Source organism: Amaranthus tricolor, chromosome 4 (assembly GCF_026212465.1).
Source record: "Amaranthus tricolor cultivar Red isolate AtriRed21 chromosome 4, ASM2621246v1, whole genome shotgun sequence".
Taxonomy (NCBI): domain Eukaryota; kingdom Viridiplantae; phylum Streptophyta; class Magnoliopsida; order Caryophyllales; family Amaranthaceae; genus Amaranthus; species Amaranthus tricolor.
The window spans coordinates 10,398,136-10,417,838 of NC_080050.1; the positions used below are offsets into that span (position 1 = coordinate 10,398,136).

Below are 19,703 nucleotides of genomic sequence, written 5' to 3' on the forward strand. Positions count from 1 at the left end.
TATATCATCAATAAAGGTCCTCGTTCGGGAATTGACTTCAAAATCCCGTTTAAGATCTGGAGTGGTAAGTTTCCTAGTTTCTCTAATTTGAAGATCTTTGGTTGTATTGCTTATTATCATGTTAGTAAGGGTAAGTTGGATCGACGAGCCAAGATGGGGTGTTTTGTTGGGTACGGTGATGGTATAACGGGGTTTAGGATCTATTCACCTTCGGAGGGTCAGGTCATTCTTAGTAGGGATGTTACTTTCGATGAGAACACCATGTAATCCAAGAAGAACTCGGAGTCTTCTAATTTGGTAAAAGAAGGGAAGAACTTGCTACAGACAAATGGGGTGCTTGAGGTACATCAGTCATCCATTGCTGATTTAACTCGAGTGCAATTTATTGATGATGATGATGAGGTTCCAATGCCGGGTACTCCTGAACCTGAGGTTCATCTAGTCAATCTGACACTATTCTTGAGCGACCTAAACGAGTTATTAAGAAGCCTGTTAGGTTAATTGAAGAGATGGAAGGAAGAAATTACTTTGTTGAGAATTTGACTGGTTATGCATTGAGTGTAGCTGATGATGTAGAGTCATATGAACCTGCCACGTATAAACAACCATTTAGTTGTAGTGAGTCGGCGCAATGGCTTGCTGCAATGGGTGAAGAGATGTAGTCTCTTTACAAGAACAGAGTGTGGGAACTTGTGAAGGTACCGGAAGGGAGGAAGCTTGTAGGGTGCAAGTGGATTTTCAAGAAGAAAGACGGGCCATTTGAATTTGAGAAAGTTCGTTTTAAGGCTAGACTAGTTGCAAAGGGATTTAGTCAGGTATAAGGGGTTGATTTTGTAGAGATATTCTTACCGGTGGTTCGACATACTTCTATTTGTGTGCTATTGTCAATTGTAGCACATTATAACCTTGAGCTAGAATAGTTGGATGTTAAGACAACCTTGAGCTAGAATAACCCGAGGGATTCGAGATTCGAGGGAAAGAGCACTATGCATACAGATTGTTAAAGTCATTGTATGAACTTAAGCAATCCCCTCGCGAGTGGTACAAGAGGCTTGATTCTTTTATTGTTTCGCATGAATTTGATAGGAACTCTTATGATTGCTGTGTGAATCATAGTAAGCTGGATGATGGTTCCATGGTTTATCTGTTGTTATATGTTGATGACATGTTTGTTGCCATAAAGAATAAATCTGATGTTGCTAGACTTAAAGAGTTGTTTAGCTCGAAATTTGACATGAAAGATTAGGGTTCAGCTAAGAAGATTTTGGGTATGAAGATCTCTAGGGATCGGGCTAGGGGTAAGCTTTCCTTGACTCAAAAAAGTTACATCAAAAAGAAATTGTCTCATTTTGGGATTGAGAAATCAAAGCCTATAAGTACACCAATCTATCAGCTGCAAATTGTCTTTGTCTATGTCACCTCAAACTGAGGAGGATTTGGCATATATGTCTAGGGTCCCTTATGCCAACGCAGTTGGTTGTTTGATGTATGCTATGGTCTATACTAGGTCGGATATTGCGCAACTGTTAGTGTTGTGAGTAAGTTCATGGCTTGACCTGCGCATAGCTGATATTGGTCTTGTATATAGAAATGATAAGGAGTGTTTAGTAACTGGGCAAAGTGATTCTGATTATACAGCTGATATGGATACCAGGAGGTCGGTGATCAGGTATGTGTTCACTTTGGGTGGTTCTGTAGTTAGTTAGAAGTCTACATTGCAGTCTTCGGTGACATTGTCTACTACTGAAGCTGAGTACATGGCTTTAACTTTTGTAGCTAAGAAGTCTATTTGGCTCAAAGGCCTTGTGGGTGAACTGGGTATTGCACAGGACTTTGCTATGGTGTATTGTGATTGTCTAAGTGCCATTTGCTTAATTAGCTAAAGATCAAGTGCACCATGATCGGGCCAAACACATTGATGTCAGGTATCATTTCTTGCGTACTGATAAGAGGGTAAGGTAAAGAAGATCGAGACTGTTGACAACCCAACTGATTTCTTTACTAAGTCTGTTCCATTTAGTAAGTTTAAACATTGCTTAGACTTGTTAAATATTGATTACTATGTGATGTAGTAGGCCCTTAGGAGCGTGTTGGGGAGCTCCTGTTGTAGGCATGTTGGCCTTAAGGTGGAACTTGCCTAGGGCTTGTGATGCAGGTGAAGCATTATGAGTTATACTTGGTGACGAGTATGTGATGGGTCTTGGTTGGAGACTTGTCGGGATGAGTCTTAGTTGAAGACTTATCGGAATGTACGGCTTATGCATGAGCTTTGCATCGGGTTTTGACTTGAGATATTCACTATGTATTGATGGGATCGTTTGTTGACAACAAGTTATAGTCAAGGTGGAGATTGTTGATAATGGTGACTCGAACATGAGTATCATCAATGGGTTGATAACGAATCAAGGGCTGAAGATGAGGTATTGGTCAGTGACAAAAGCCTAGTCGGCTTTGGGAGAGTTGGAGTAGAAGACCAGTGGTCTTCATGATGCTGGTCTAATGGTTGAGGCAGAAGCTAACACCGACTCGGCGGTGCTTAGCTCCTTGAGTAAGTAGAGTCGGCTTTATGTGCTGGTGAATAATGCTTTTTCCAGAGACCAACGCTGAATCGGCGGTCTGGGGTCCTTTGCTACAGTCGAGTCGGCTTTTTCCGCGTGCTGAGTAGTTATCGTTTTTTCTTCGTGGGTATTGAGGGTTACCACTTTATTTGGGCCAGTTATTTGTGTAGTAATTAAGCCTTAATTTCTCTTATTGGGGATTAATATAAATAGTATTTATTAAATACCCCATTTTAGGGTTAAGAATTATTCATTTACAAATTGATATATCACAAGAGAGCCATTATTATTTGTGAGAGATATCTTGATTCATCTCGTAAATTCTTTGCGATCATAGTGAAATTATTTTATCTCGGTGCTGGTAGACGTAGCTATCACATTAATAGTGAACCACGTTAAATCTCTTATGTCATTTTCTTATTGTTTTGTTTAAATTTCTTGATTGTTTCATTATTATTCATCGATCCTGCTTTCGCTGTCGCACAACAAAATTGTTCTTGAATATATAGAAATTTAATTTACTTAATTGCAAAAGTAATAGATTAATAGACTTAGTTTATTATTGGATAAACTATCATTGTAAATGTTGTATGGGTTTGTTGTTTAAGATCATATGGAATAATATCAGTATGAGTGAATATTGTGTTCGTGACTCATAATCGAAGCTGATAGTAATAATAGATGGTGTACTTCAGGTGGATGATGGTGTGGAAGAAGCGAGCAAACATAAGCATTGTTTGAAGCATCAATTGACCAAACTCTAGTAGTAATTGGGTTATTTACTTTGAAATTGGAGTTTTGTAGGTTTCTCTGTGTATATTATTGCAAATAATCATCATCATCTACCCAATATTCCATTAGAAAACAGGGTCTGCGTGAGAAAAAGTGACGAATAATCCATACTCGTACCCCCTTGAAAGAGAGAGCCAGAGGAATGCAGTCAATTTTATCCCAAAAAAGTGAGGCCCCACATAGAGAGAAATATGAATGACGTCGTTACCTCAAGAGTAAAACTACGTGACATTAGACAAAACTAAGACTAAAATAATATAATAAATACATTTGACAAAAAAAGTAATAAAAGTTTCTCATTTAATTACATAATAATAATGTAGTGTTAATATTTGAAAATTAATTATCCAACTCTTCCTAAACCTTCAACATCTCTTAAAAGTTCATCTTTGGTAGTAAGATATGTTTGAAGATGATGAGGGTCATAAGCAGGAGGTATTGAGCAAGGAGATGTTTTTGAAGGAGATTTTACATAAGAATTCAGTTTCCAGAATTTGTTTTTGAAAGAAGCATTGCAAGCCATTGTTTCTGAACAAACTTGTAGACATCCAGAAGGAACACTTGGTTTGTATTTCAACAGCTTTCCATATTCTTTCAAAAGATGGAACATGTAATCATATATGTATGTCATTTTCAGCTCCTCCATTATAAATTTGCTTCCTGCCTTTCCAATCTCTTCTGCCTGCATTTTTTGTAAATAACCCATTTTACATTATGAATACTTGCATACAAATACGTACATTGTTAAAACTCCATAATTCTTTTTAAGGAAAAATGTTTGAACTGTTAATTCCTATTATAAGTTAAAAAAAAGTATTAAGAAAATAGCTGGGACAATTAAATTGTGTGCATAGAATTAAAAGTAAGAGTATATATGTAAATAACAATTAAAAAACGTGACTAGAACATTACCCAAAATAAAAATGTTAGAAAATAAAAAGAACGGATTAAAATAGAAATATTAACAAACTCATAGGGACCAAGAGAGTATATGCTATTATAGTTACTCCTTTCTATTCTAAACAAACATTTCAATTCATTTTGCACAATTGTTGATGCACTATATTAATCCTAAGTATCTCTAATTGTATTTGATTAGAAATTATAAACAAAATTTAATATTACTTAAGTTTATATTGAGACGATTAAAATAAAATCCCATTAGTCTATACATATTTAAACTTACAGATTGACTAAAAAAATAATGGATGACCAGTGTAAAAAAACAAATTGAAAATTTGATTATTAGAATGAAAAAGGAATATTTTGTATCTAGAGATGCTTATAGAAATCAATAAATGTGATTATTAAGAAATTTAATTTAGTTTTTAAAGTATTAAAGGCATTTAATTTATTAATAACTTTAACTTAACGCATTCAAAATTATACATTTTAAATAAATAAAAAATTTTACAACTATCATACATATTACCCTAATATTTTCATTCATTTTTTTTATTCGTTACAAAAAATTATATATATTTTTTTTAAGATTAAAAGATAGGCTGAAAAAAAAAAAGAAAATACTATGTGAGAATTAAACCCATAAACTTTACTTTGGAAAACTCATATTAAATTCTCATGTTGGCCAATAAAATTTCTGATGCAAATATGTAGCAACCGATCATTATAATTATTTATTAACATAATGTATGTATTATCCAACCTTGTAGCCGAAATTATAATTAGCCCAATAAATATAAATATGTAGTTTGATATGTGTTGAATATGTATTGTCTCTTGTTCAAAATAGTTTACACTTGAATAGTAACTATTAATCAATCGAAATTGCTTTATATCTTATTCTATATATACAAAAAAGATATAATTATGAGTAATCCTATTTTATTAATGTATATTTTTATAATATTAATTTTTTATATTTTTTATTATAAACACTTAAATAATATATTAAGAATTAAAAATGAATAGGATAAGGTAAAAATAAGAAGTTTTGAAAAGTGAAAAAAAAAGAAAAAGTAGTTGAAAAAGAAAAGAAGAGAAAAAGAGGTGTACCTGGACGGGATGTTTATTGCCCCAATTGACGGCAAATTTGATGGATTGGCATAAGTTAGATGGATTAATTGGCCAATAATGTTTCAAAGGTAGCAAACTTCTACTGAAAAACTCATAATACTCAGCTTTCACTAACAGCAACATTGAATCACAAGCTTGTATGTACTTTTCACTCACTGACCATGTTTTTCCTTCCATGTATATCTTGTACCTTCACAATCATTATTATTATTATTATTATTAGTATTAGTATTTATTATTTCTAACTTAACCACAACGTAACCCAAACATGTTTACATTCTTGAAAAATACAAATACCAATAATATATTGATTATTATGTTGTTTAATAAATCTATCTGTTCTTTTGAGTTTGTACCATATCACTTAAATATTTGAGAACTTTTAAGTTATATGATGCAAACTTAAAACTGTATAATGTGAAAAATAAATGAAAGAATTTAAGTAAACAATAAAGTTCAAAAATTTTTATTTGACATAATAATTTTTTTTAAAACTACCTCATTCATAAAAAGAAAAAATTGTAAATAAAAGAAATGAAATTACCTATGTGTGCATTGATCTGCTACATTTGATTGTTTAAAACCATGTCTAGCTTCCAAAGGCCAATGCTAACAACCAAAAAATAATAAGATCATTTTAATTTTGTAAATGATATTTAAAGAAGCGACATTAAAATATGTTAATAAAAATGAAAAAAAACAGTCATAATATTTTGATAAAAGAAAATTATAAAATTGAAAAAAAGACAAAAAGGACGGAGACAAAAGAAGAAAAAGAACCTGTTGATATATGTGAGTATTCCAAGATTTGGTTGAATTGCACCTTGAAAGGTATATTCTGCGACCCATTTGAAGATTGCCTTTCCAATATGCATTGGACACCCTTTCCATCCATTTCACTTTTTTGTTCCCTTCTTTTATATCCTCCAATTCCTGCTCCCATGGCTTTATATTTATCTCATGCCTGCCCTACCACATTCAATTTCTATCTTTATTTTTTATTATTATTATTATTATTATTATTATTATTATTCTACTAAATTAATAATCAGCTAGTTTTTTGAGAGATCGTATTTTTAATGCTTACTTTCGTATTTTTAATGTCTATTTTTAGTATCTTAAATGTCTACTTACATCATTTTTAATGCCTATTTACAATATTTTACAAAATATATAATAGACCAACCAAATTAGAGATGATCTTTCAAAGAGACCGTCTCACATAAGAATTTGTGATTAATAATTTATCACATTTTATATTGAGTGTAATCAATTATATATTCAATCCAAAATCTTTATAAGAATGCCAAAACATACTTACAATTACACGTACATAAGTATATCATACAAGTATACATGTATCAATTACGGACCTATTTATTTCATATTTTTAAGAATTAAAAAAGGCAAATTTTAGTTATTGTCTTTAGTGCTTACAATTTATATGTGCTTTTAAATATACTTGATTAGAATAAATAATTTTTAAAAGCTATATTGGACCAAAAAAAAAAAATATAAGTGATTCAGAAGCTCCATTTCTAATCATCGAAAGTATATATGTTGAAAACCATAGTAGTGGATGAAACCCATTTAATTAGAGTAGTATCCCTTAAATAAAGAGTACACTCTATAAACTTGAGAGAAGTGATCGACTTACAAATTAGTTTTAGTAGTTAATATGTTTTAGATTTATAAATGAGTTATTTCTCCTTTTTATTTGAATTGCATATATATATATATATTTTCTAAATTTTATCAAAATAGGAGCAGTTGTATATTCGACTCAGTATAGATACTATTTCGTGAGTCAATTGAAAAACAGCTTTTTTCATATATTTTTAAATTCATAATTTCTTGGGGACGCAAATTTTCTTTACGAGTGACGACAAGCAAGTTTATTTTTTTACTCTCTATTGTAGTATTAGGGCATGCTTGGATTTGATGTAAATATTTAAGGGGTGAAAAAAAGTCAAAGTAAGAAAATGAAGTTGATAAATGAATTAGTGAAATTTAATTGTTGTAGAGGTGGAAGAATGGTTACAAAGTGATGAAAAATGAAGGAAGATTTCAATTTTGTGGGGTAAATATTTATTCTATGTAGGGGGTAATGTATTACCTCCATAATAGAAGAAACTATCTTAATTTTTCTTCATTATTTTTATTCTATGCTTATTTTACCTTCTTTAAAATTATTTCAACTACTTTAAATGCATCTCTATTTGATTTTATTTCATTAGTTTGACTTTATTTCCCTTCTTAAATATTTACACCCAATTTAAGCATACTCTAAATATTTAATATTTTTTAAGTGTTGTCACTTGTCTACCCAGATTACACATTAAATCCGCCTATATGAATATGATGATATATGGAATATTGTTGTATATGATAATTTGGCTGAAAATGTGTTAATCTAACTACTCACTCTGTTTCTTATTAAAGTTCTCAGAAGTAATGCTCACGAGAATTAAGAAAAAATAGAATCTTTTAAATAATGGATATACTCCATTTTATTGAATAATAAATTTAATGTAGAAAAGGTAAAGACTATAAACAATATAAAAATATTAAAAGAAAGCTAAGTAGAAAAAATATGAAGACTATAACTAATAAAAAAAATATTTTTATACAGTTAGTGAAAAACATATGAGGAGTATAAGTAATATAAAAATGTTAAAATGAAGTTAGTTGGAGATGTGTGGAGACCAAAAGCATTATTAAAATATTTAAATAAGGATGAACAAAGTTATTTTTATCGAAAATGTATGATATAAACAAAAAGATTTTTTTTTGGGAAAAACAAATACAACACTAAAATGGCAAATGAGAACTTCTCTAACTAACTAACGGGGAGAGAGTAATTAATAGCAAATCATTATGAAGTAAAAGATAAACAGAGAAGCATTACCAACCCCAAAATGACCAATCTGGGAAAGGAATATCAAAATGGTGATCATCTCCACAGTAATGAAACATAGGAACAGGAGGATTAGTAGACTTAGCAGCTTTATAATCACTCTTCTTAATCACAGGATAATCATTGCACTCAAACATCAAATCTATGTCTGGTAATTTCCCAGGATACAACCTTAACATTTGCAAAATCCCCCATATTGTAAATTCATCTCTTGTCTGATAACATTTCTTGTATTTTTCAACATAAACTCTTCCATCCACAATTACTACCCTGAAATTTGCTAAGGTTTTTCCTGCTTCTACCATTTCTTTTGTAATCCCTTTGATTTTCCATGGCTTTAAATCTTCATGAATCCATCTAAAGTAATCTGGGCATGATTTGATGGAGGAAATCAGCTTATTTTGATCATAATCTTCCATTCTGGTTGGACAATTGTTTCTGGGGCATGTTTGGTTTTTGTTTGTTGGGGAAGAACAAATTAAAGAGAATTCTGCTGTTTTTGATGAACTGCCTGCATTCCTTTTACTGTGTTTAAGTGGAAATTTGGTTGTATTAAGGGAATCTTTAGTGGGTTTGATCAAACTAGGGGAATTTCTGGAGATTGTTATTGCTGGCTGAAAATTAAAAGAAATTAATTAGAATAATCAAGTTTTTGTTAAATATCAAATTACCCTTGTCCATACTATGAATACACTTACTAGGTTTTGGACTCTGATCACATATGTAAAAGTCAATACACTAACCAACTCATCTAACATATATAAACATATAATTTATAATTTTATTTTACATTTAAACCGAATACAATACATGTTCAAAATTGATACATAAATAAAAATCTAATTGGAAAGAATGAATAATAAATTGCTTAAGATGGGTGAACCTTACTTACCACAGTGTGATTGAATTGTCCAAGGAGAATGAAGCAGGCTGAGAAAAGAAGAATGAAGTAAAAGAGAATTGTATATTTATTCATAGAAGCTAAACCCATCTTTTTTATCACCATTAAAAGCTAGTTCTTGAGGTTTTAAGCTTAAATACTTGATAAAAATACAACAAAATTGTAAGAGAATGAGCCATTAATTACCAAAAAGGAAAGAAATAATGCAGGAATAATGGAAGATTTTATGAACCTACTAACCAACAAGAAAGCTAAAAATGAATTATTTAGTGGTGCTTTTTCTTGAATGATTCTACATAGTACAGGAAACAAAAGATGTTGATTTAATTTTATTGGTACTCTTTATATGATGATTTTTTTTATTTGTGTCTAGTGGAGTTTGGTACTTGGTAGGTCAAAATATCTACAAGGATAGGAAATTTTTTAATTAAAGAATTTATCCCCTTTACTTTTTACACGTATTTTAAACTAAAGTTTGAGTTTCGATATTTCTTAATATGCATTATAAAAAATTGTAAAACTTATATATTAAAATTCTTTACATCAACACGAATCTAAAAAGATCCAATATAAATATATTTTGTCTTTAATATATACTTCAAAAAATAAATTTAAATTTCTCTCTCCTCTAGTGGAAAAATTTAAAGTGGACGTATTTTTTTTGGCCCTTTAGGAATTATTTTACCTTGTGTCTTAACTCTTATGTTATGTGCCATTAATATTAACTTCATAAGTTTATCAATAAGTTATGAACAAACTTGGTCCGTCATTTTTTTGATATATTCAAAAAAAAAAAAAAAGATCATGAATAATATAGAAAAAATTGACTAGATTAATGAGAAATATATGTGATATGTTTATTGGAATCAAAAAAGATAGAACTCTAAACTAAGATTTAAAAATAGAAAATTAATCAAAATAATTTAATATTTTATTAATTTCCTACAATAATTACAAATTTTACTTAATTTTGAATATTTGTAGCTTTAGAATTATTTACCCAAAAACGTTATTACTCGAATGAATACTCGGTTTTTTAAGTTACTTGCCCAAAAAGCAAGAAACATAAAATAGATAGTAAAAAGCAAAAGGTAAAACAAAACTCGTACAAATTATTCATTAATTAAACAGTAATTAATGTATAAAATAGATATGCATTCACATATAAAATTAGTTACTAACTTTTATAATATCTTGGAGATCAAATAAACAAAATTTCACTAAAACATTGTGAATCATGAAAATTTGATTGTCTTTAGAGAAATCACAATCATAATAAATTAAGAAAACAAAATTATAAATTAATTGTAGACAAGCTTTTCATGAATTCAACATCGTCAATACATCATCATTATCATCGTCAACACCTAGTTTTTAATTCGTTAATGCTATGTTTGGGAACAATAATTCATTTGAAAATTCAAAATTAATTCAAATTTAATGTCTAACAAATCAATGAAATTTAAAGCTGGATTTGAGTCAATTCCTCCATTGTTTTAAAGATAGGTAAAATTGAGAATTTGATAATGACTTTCTAAATCTTGTCATTCTCAAATTCTTCTCTCATGATTTCAGAAGGTAGTGTAGAGTTTATTGGTTTTCAAATTTAAAAATTGTGAATAACACCTATATAAATTTTGATACTTTGCCAGTTTACATTGTCATTGAAATTTTATAAAATTGATTCAATTTCGCATTTTCAAATTCAAGATTTACCAAATATAACATTTAAATTAGTTCAGCATTTGAAAATGAATTTCAAATTGCCTAACATGTCATAATTGAAATGTATAATTTGAAATAAATTACTTGTTTACAAACATAACCTAAGAGAAATCAAATTCACAACCATGAAGCTAAGGATAATGAATCATTGTGCTTACAATATAAAGTTCTAGAAGAACATATATCAAAATAAATAAATAAATAAATAAATTCTATCAAGACTTGTTATTTTTAGGGTTTAATTTAGCCCAATACTCATCTTCCCACATCTCCACTTGCCTTGTCAAATTAGCTTTTTTGTCAATAAATCCTTTCAAGGCTAAGGGATGATAAGGAGGAGGCAAAGAACATGGAATTCCATCACTTGGAGATGTTTCTAAGGATTCCTCCATGTACTTTCTCCAAATTCCTTGTGCTTCACATGCCATTGCCTCAGAGCATAGCTCAATTGCTTTAGGAGGGATGGATGGTTTAAATTTTAATAATTTTGAATACTCATTTAATAAATGGAACATGTAATCATATATGTATTCCATCTTCATCTCCTCATGTATGTATCGACTTCCAGCTTTCCCTATCTCTTGTGCCTGTGAGATCATACCATTAAACAAGTAGAATAATATTAATTGTCAGCAAATTATTTATAATTAAGTGTCATAGTCTTCTATTATATTAGTAGATTATATGATAATGAATGAATAAATATTTAAGAAAAAAACCATTTAAAATATAACTTAAATTGGGTGGAAATTTTTCTTGTTGCAATGACATAGGTACTAGTCTCTTATTATTTTAGTATGTTACCTAAAATAACCTAAGTAGAAGATTATGACGGGGAAATTTTTTTTATGGCAATGACACATGTCCAAGTCTCCTGTTACTTTAGTATATGTAGTATGATTATGTAGTACTAGTGTAATACCCATGCAATGTACGCGATTTTTTAAATTTTCTTACATATAGTAGTTTAACTATTTTGATGATTTTTCTTAGCATGATTATTAATTATTCAGATAAAAAAGGTATTTAATAATTGTATGTGTTGGAGCACATGACCCCTAATCCTAAGACCCCGAAGAAAGAATACGAACATCTGCAGGACTAAGACCCCGAAGAAAGAATACGAACATCTGCAGGACTAAGACCCCGAAGAAAGAATACGAACATCTGCAGGACGATTCACCCTGCAGGAAGATAAAGAAGCTTAAAACACCTGCGGGATGGTTAATCCTGCAGAATGATATATGAATATAAGTGCCTGCGGGATGATTAATCCTGCAAAATGATAGAGGAATATAAGTACCTGCAGGATAGTTAATCCCCCAGAATGATTGCAGCGAATATAATGACATGGCATAAGATAACTGTAGCCGTACTCAGAAAAAACTGTCAACACTCGTATAAAGCAAGGCACCACACCTACTCGTACCCTACCTAGGAAAATGTACTAAAAGATAGAGAGTGAGGACCATGATACAAAGATCAACAAATCACCAAATGCCACGTAGGCCAACGAGATATCCTACTTATCTCTCCACTGATCCCCAAAAGATTTCATTCAAGGTAAAAGCCAAAACGGCCATTAGGGTTTTGGGATCCTCTCCTAAGACTCACCACTATAGATACACGATGCCATGCATCACCAAGGGTAACGTATCTTTTTACACAAAAACCCATACAAAATATTCTCTTGAGCTTTAACAGCAATCTTCTTAAGACCTTTACTGACTTTATCATCGGAGGACCCCCGTAGGACCCCTCTCTGACCCTCGTTTGCTACCTTGTGTAGGAAAACATAGTGAAACAGCCCAGAAAGCAACTTAAACCTCCCCAGTGGTTCATATCTACTGTGAACCTTAAAAGACATTCTCATCGCTACAGTTGAGAGTGTTGATTGTTCTCTCAATAGCCGGAACAATAATCATATTGAAAAAATTTAAATGCTCGATCAAAGTAGATATTAAATTTATAATGTAAGTTATAACCTTTTAACGATATGAAGACATCACATCCTACAATGTTGTTGAAAATATATTGAAAAATCGAAGTATTATATGTTTTAATGATGAAAATGAGTAATGAACATGTGGCAAGGGTAAGACCTTTTTATAATAATAATAATAATAATAATAATAATAATAATAATAATAATAATAATAATATAATTAAAGTTAAAAAATCAACATTAAAACTCTAGAGTAAATGAAAATTGAACAAATAAAGTTGTTGAAATAAAATCACTTTAACATAAAAGTAAAAGAAAAAAGAAAACAACATGTACACTTTAGAGTAAATGATAATAATTAAGTAAATAAGAAAATAACATTAAGGAAATTGATTCAAAGTGACATGTGGCAAATCATAGTAATTTCTCGACACTCATTCTAAAGGCGCTACATGTCGAAGTGGTTGTTGAATTAGTATATTGTATGATGATAATGAGTTTAACAGAGATAATAAATATGTAAATATTATAAGAGAGTATGATATACATATCAAATTAGATTTTTTTTTGGGTTTTCTCTCATCTTGGTTGCCTACTGCTCTAATACCATAATAGAGTGAAACGTCTTTGTTGAGATATTCTCATTAATGAAGAGTATTTATACAAGATTAATCTCAAGGGCTATAAAGGTAATTACAATCATCAAATAAAATATTTACATATATATTATCTCTATTAGAGTTAATACAATTAAAGATAAAAATTACCTTAAATAACATAAGTTAGTAAAATTAGGTTAGAAAACTTTTCTTATTGCAGTGACACGTGTCCTAGTCTTCTATTGTTTTAGTAAATAGTATGATTAGGAATCAGGAGTTGAGAGAGGCTAGAGGTTGCCCTTTTGTAGGAAAAATTGCGTGAAATTAGTTAAAGGTGGTTTGGACATGTGAAGAGGATGACTGCAGACGTTTCGGTAAGAATGGTGGAAAGTCTTATAGTGTAGGGTAAGACAATCGAGGTAGTCCAAAAGAACGGAGAGGAGCAAATAAAAATTGACTTGCGGGAGTTACACCACTCTGAGACCTGACCTGAGAAAGAAGTAGTTGGAGGCTTTGTACTGGTGTTTTAGACTTTTGATAGTTTTTGTCTAGTTTTCCTTTAATTTTGATAGTTCTATTCAATTATTTATTTACTTTTTGTGCTTCTCATTTACGTTTGCTATCATAATTTAATTATAGTTTAATATGTATTGTAAGTTATAAGTGTCTTTATAAACATGATGTGTGTCACTCAACCTTCTCTTTACAAGAACCTATCTTTTGGAATAAATTGAGTACATGCATATTTTCTCCTTGCCCTCTTCTTGGAGGGAGCATGAGTATGATATATATGTCCGTTATCCTCTTTCCTTGTACTCTGACTTGTGCAGGATACTAGGTTGATGATTATGATCGTGTATGACTATGAGTAAGGTTTAATGATAATATTGTGTAATTCTTGATTTGTAATACTAGAATTAAATAATACATAAAAATTACCTTATCAGTGTGGTTATTGCCCCATTCCACGGCAAACTTGAGAGACTTGCATTTGTTGGTGGTCTTAATGGGCCAGTAATGCACCAAGGGCAACATCCCTCTGTTGAAAAATTCATGGTACTTAGGTTGTACTACTAATGTCATAGAGTCACACCCTAGAATATACTTCTCACTCACTGACCAAGCCCATCCTTCAATATAGATCTTGTATCTGTAAAATAAGAAGCAAATATTATTGCAAAAACACTAATTTTTAAGTGAGACCGTCTCAAGGTGAGAATATTTTTATTGGGCTAGCTTCATATATATTTTTTTATCTAATAACTTTTTATAGTCTCAGAGTAATTACTCATAACCTAAAACGATTACTTATGATCTTAAAGTAATCAATTGAAAAAATGGGCTATCATATGAAACCGTCTCATGATGAGACGGTTTCATAGGTTACAAAACAGTTATAGCTTCAAAGGTATTATTTGATAAAATAATCACAAAGATTGTGAAATAAATACTAGTACAATACCTATGTGTGCATTGATCTCTGAGGTTGGATTCTTTGTACCCTACTTTAGCTTGTTTTGCCCAATTCTGTATTCAAGTAAAATAGTCTATTTGGTTGTTGATCGGTAATAAATAAATGAAAAAAAATATGTAATTTTAATAAGAAAATTGAAAATCTCTTAACAAGTATAATGATTATGGGCGATAATTAAAATGAACATTAGGCCACAATAATTTGATGCACGAAGTAGACAAATTAATTATGACTTCCATAATCAAATGCCGTGGGCAACAAGCACATATTTGACGCCTAAATTAATTTATATGGAAAAAATCAATAGCGTCACAATTATAGTGACAAAAAAAATTTTGTGACCCAACGTATAGGACAAAAAAATTATAAGTGGGAAAAATGTAAAGATCACGTGAATAAAATAAAATGAAAATATAAAAAGATTAATATCTTTCTTTGTGGATTAGATATTTTATATTGGTTTTAATTGTAAGTGTGAAATATATAAGGACCAAAAAAATAAAATATTAAGATTCTATAAATATGTAAGAACAATTTCGTCCAACATATGTAAAATAAAGGTTAAATATAACCAAAACTATGGGATAAAATAAAAAAAAATTTGTAAAAATAATAATTAATATTGGAGAGCAGTTATTTACAGTTACTTTATTCATTACAGTTGATTTGTTCTTAGGCAGTTACATTGTAGGCACTTACCCATGTTCTTAGAAGTTACTACAATGCTCATGTATATATATATGATATGCTTCTAAGGAATGAATGAATGATCAGAATATTTTTCACAAAAGAACAACACCAGATTTCATCAAATTAATATGGTATCAGCGTCAAAGGTGGTTCCTGGTATGATGTGGATCACATGTGAGGGGGAGTGTTGGAAATACTTCACATGTGAGACAAGATCCCACATCGATAAAATAGTGGGTTGTTGACTTGCATATATAGTGGGTGAGCTAATCTTCCTACTACCATATGGTTTTGGGAAATAATGAACCTCACCAAGTGTATGTGCAAGTTAACGACCCACTATTTTATCGATGTGAGATCTTGTCTCACATGTGAAGTATTTCCAACAATTAAAACTATCTAAAATGACAAATGAGAATATCATTTAAAAACCGAAGGAAAATGTGAAAGACGTGATAAAGACGTGATGGTACTAAACCAAGTTGTATGGGATTGGAGACCTGAGTATAGAGGCGAACGTTCCAATCAGTAGTGGGAGTGGCATTGCATTTGAGTAATTCAGCCCTCCATGGTGCAACATTGGGGTTACCTCTCCAATAAGCATAGGGTTCCCTGTCTTTCCATCTAATCCTTTTGTTGCCTTCTTGTATGTCATTTGATGCATTTCTCCATGGATTTATGTGGCACTCCGGCCTATTCAAAACATAATATTCAACAATTATAATATCATCGATCAGCTCGGCTTGTATAAACTGTCTTGTACATGGATCAGCCTAATAAAGATGGTCTCATCTAAGAATTTGTGTACTATGATGATCAAATTAAGGAAACATATGATAACTTTGAGTTTTTGAATTTTTCACGTGCAAAACAAACATTTTTTTAAATCTGAACGGTGACCTCAATCTTTTAATTTTTCCGTGTGGTGACCAAAAGGTTAAATTTTGTTAAATTAAATACTCATTTCCGACGAATATTTGAAAAACTTACTCCACAAGGGTGAATGCAACATTTGGGTTTCTGAAAAAAATCGTTATGATGGGTAATAATAACATAAATTTAGCAAAAATCTTAACATTTTACCTACAAAGTGTAAAAGTTAAAACTTCAAGTCACCATAAAAAAATAACGTTTGTTCCCCATGTGAAAAAGCCGAAACCTTAAGATCAGCTTGTGGAATTTTCCAAAAATTAAATAATGAGAAGTAGAATAAACTTACCATCCCCAAAATGACCAATCAGGGAAAACAATGTCCAAACCCCACGGATCAGAGCAATACTTAAACAAGGGTGGTGGGCCAGAATTAGGCCTTCTAAACTTTTTTGCTGGAATAACAGGTCTATCATCACAATCAAACATTAGTTCCAAATCAGGCAATCTCCCAGGATACCATCTTAGTAATTGTAAGAATCCCCAAAGAGTGAACTCATCTCTAGTTTGAAGTGACTCCCTATACTTCTCCACATACACCCTTCCATTTAGGATTACTAGCCTAAAGTGGGCTGATTTTCGAGCCCCCTCGACCATTTGTCTCGTAATACCGGTTTCCTTCCAATGTCGTAGATCTTCGTGGATCCAACGGAAGTAGTCCGGGCATGTTGATGGTTGGATAGAGTTTGTGGAGGTGTAGTTTCTCGGATAGTTGTGGGTGCATTGTTGGTTTGTAGTGGTTGAGTTGCATTGTAAATTGTAGTGTTGTTTAGGCTTTGATAATCCTATTAATGATGAGATTGTTGTCAGATCTAAAGATGTTGAACCACCTGATTTCTGGGATTGAAATCTCCAATCGACATGCTTGAATCAATACACAAAAAGAACATGAATTAGCTGGGGAAGTACTATCATAGGACTACCTAGATGAGAGACCTTGTAAAAGGCAGATTGGACATTATTTTTATTATTATATCAGTATAAAATCTCGGGTAATATACAAAATTTTAAATATATATATATATATATATATATATATATATATATATATATATATATATATATTGTTTTGGGTCTAAGGCCTCAATATTACTTAGGCCTTATATGTGGTTAAGCCTAAGTCAAACATAGTCAATAAAATATTTAAGTCTAATTCCGAATTACGTATCGATCTGCTTTATGATTTATCGGTTTGAAAAGCAGATACAGTCAGTTTCCACATCAATACGAAGCAAACGACTATAAATACTGGCAAATGTCCTAATGAAGTAAGCTTTTCTCCCATGTTCTCTCTAAGTAATTTCATTGTCATATTTCATATTCAACCTCATTCTGATTTAAGCATTGGAGGGGCTTTTCCGGGTGCCGCTCTCGGATTAGTAACCTTTGATCGTGTTGTAGGTTCATTCGAAGATCTTCAACCACATTCAACCTTAAGTAATTGGATTGGACTACCCCATACTTCGACACGTGGACGTTTCTACTTGGAGTTACAACATAAATTACCCTTCTCCCACTTAATACAAATTTTAACTAAGTTTCACCCGAAATATATATATATATATATATATATATATATATATATATATATATATATATATATATATATATATATAATTTTTAAAAAGACAATTGACAGTGAAATTGAAATTTCCAACATGTTTAATTATTTTACACTGAATAAAAATATCTAATAAAAATTGCTACTAAGTAACGACCTCTTTAATATGAAATAATTAACTAATAAAAATTTATTTCAAGTTTCAAATTAAATAAACCAATTGACCTCTATGTTAGGTAAGTTCTAATAAATATAATTGATCCATATTATTTTTTTTATCTTTTGTTGATCATTCTATGCAACATAAATTTCAGGTTAATTTATATTTCAAAAATACTTAAGTTATTTAATGTTTAAAGACGAGAAATTTTTGATATGAAATAAGTTTAAATCACTAAATTATCTTATATAGATCAATCTAAGGCAGAATTATATATATATTTTTTTTATTCCTTTTTAAAATTGGTAAATTTATGAAAAAATTGAGAAGCTGGTAACTTTGATTTGTCAATAAGCCAACACCAGAGAATAGAGTTGTTGCATTTAAAAGAGCTGTACGAGTATAATATTTGTCATTTTTCAATCTTAATATAAAATTGTATTTATTAAACACTGTAAAAGTTTGTAGCAATTTTCCTAATATAAACTTAATTACATTAAGTTCTCACAAACAACTTGAACCTTCATAATTGTTTTTTAACATAAATTATTCATGAAATTTTAAAAGTTCTGTGATAATTTAAATTCAAATTCAAGCTTAAATCGAGCCTTGAGTCAGGTTGAGCATACAACTAACATATTGAGAATTTTTGAAAAAGGTGAGTGAAAAAAAATAAAAATTAATTGAATAATCTATTATCCAAACTTTTTCCAAAACTAAGCGTGAAAACCCCAGACCTATGGTTTGGAGCTGTTCGCAGTTACTAACTGCGAACAGGTCAAAAAAAGACAAAATAGCTGTTCACAGTTAGTAACTGCGAACAAAATATATATATATATATATATATATTTTAGGTCAAATAGTTGTTCGCAGTTAGTAACTGCGAACAGCTATTTTGTCTTTTTGTTGTTCGCAGTTACTAACTACCAACAGCTATTTTCGCAGTTACTAACTACCAACAGCTATTTTCGCAGTTACTAACTGCGAACAGCTATTTTGTCTTTTTTGACCTGTTCGCAGTTAGTAACTGCGAACAGCTCCAAATCATAGGTCTGGAGTTTTCACGCTTAGTGTTGAAAAAAGTTTGAATAATAGTTTATTCAATTAATTTTTTTTTTCGCTCACCTTTTTCAAAAATTCACATATTGAAGGCCCTAGATTATACTACACTACAATTGCTTCAAACTCCAACACTTTAGAAATTTAAACACCATACTTGAAACCATTCTTATTAAAATCACAATTTTAATCTACAATTCTACCGTTTTACGATTCAAAAACAAACAAGCGATTCAAATCGTAGGTAAAATCGTAAGTTGGTAAAATCCTACGACCCTATTTAAAATAAAATTTATAGAGGTAGGATCACAACACGATTCTACAAATTTATTTTAAATCATCATTAATTTTACTT

The 19,703-nt window shown here is 30.6% G+C and overlaps 2 protein-coding genes across 2 annotated transcripts; both read right to left on the reverse strand.

The window, feature by feature from the left end:
• Positions 1 to 3,532: 3,532 nt before the first annotated feature.
• Positions 3,533 to 9,532, reverse strand: LOC130809801 (uncharacterized). Its single transcript, XM_057675606.1, has 6 exons — positions 9,197 to 9,532; positions 8,296 to 8,918; positions 6,168 to 6,351; positions 5,932 to 5,996; positions 5,367 to 5,577; positions 3,533 to 4,032 (listed from the first exon to the last, which is right to left on the reverse strand). The coding sequence occupies exons 1-6, from the start codon at positions 9,308 to 9,310 to the stop codon at positions 3,694 to 3,696; spliced, it is 1,536 nt and encodes a 511-aa protein (XP_057531589.1). The 5' UTR covers positions 9,311 to 9,532; the 3' UTR covers positions 3,533 to 3,693.
• A 1,534-nt stretch (positions 9,533 to 11,066) lies between these two features.
• LOC130809806 (uncharacterized) lies at positions 11,067 to 17,435 on the reverse strand. Its single transcript, XM_057675617.1, has 5 exons — positions 16,858 to 17,435; positions 16,139 to 16,331; positions 14,937 to 15,001; positions 14,414 to 14,624; positions 11,067 to 11,517 (listed from the first exon to the last, which is right to left on the reverse strand). Exons 1-5 carry the CDS (start codon positions 17,163 to 17,165, stop codon positions 11,146 to 11,148), a joined length of 1,149 nt encoding a protein of 382 aa, XP_057531600.1. The 5' UTR covers positions 17,166 to 17,435; the 3' UTR covers positions 11,067 to 11,145.
• Positions 17,436 to 19,703: the final 2,268 nt, after the last annotated feature.

Coding starts and splice junctions, on each gene's coding strand:
- LOC130809801 (XM_057675606.1), bottom strand. CDS start 9,310: ATGGTGATAAAAAAGATGGGTTTAGCTTCTATGAATAAATATACAATT. Junction 5,997..6,167: donor ATACTCACATATATCAACAG/GTTCTTTTTCTT, acceptor TTTGGTTGTTAG/CATTGGCCTTTGGAAGCTAG. Junction 5,578..5,931: donor GCAGATCAATGCACACATAG/GTAATTTCATTT, acceptor ATGATTGTGAAG/GTACAAGATATACATGGAAG.
- LOC130809806 (XM_057675617.1), bottom strand. CDS start 17,165: ATGGTCGAGGGGGCTCGAAAATCAGCCCACTTTAGGCTAGTAATCCTA. Junction 16,332..16,857: donor GATTGGTCATTTTGGGGATG/GTAAGTTTATTC, acceptor TGTTTTGAATAG/GCCGGAGTGCCACATAAATC. Junction 15,002..16,138: donor ACGTTCGCCTCTATACTCAG/GTCTCCAATCCC, acceptor ACTTGAATACAG/AATTGGGCAAAACAAGCTAA.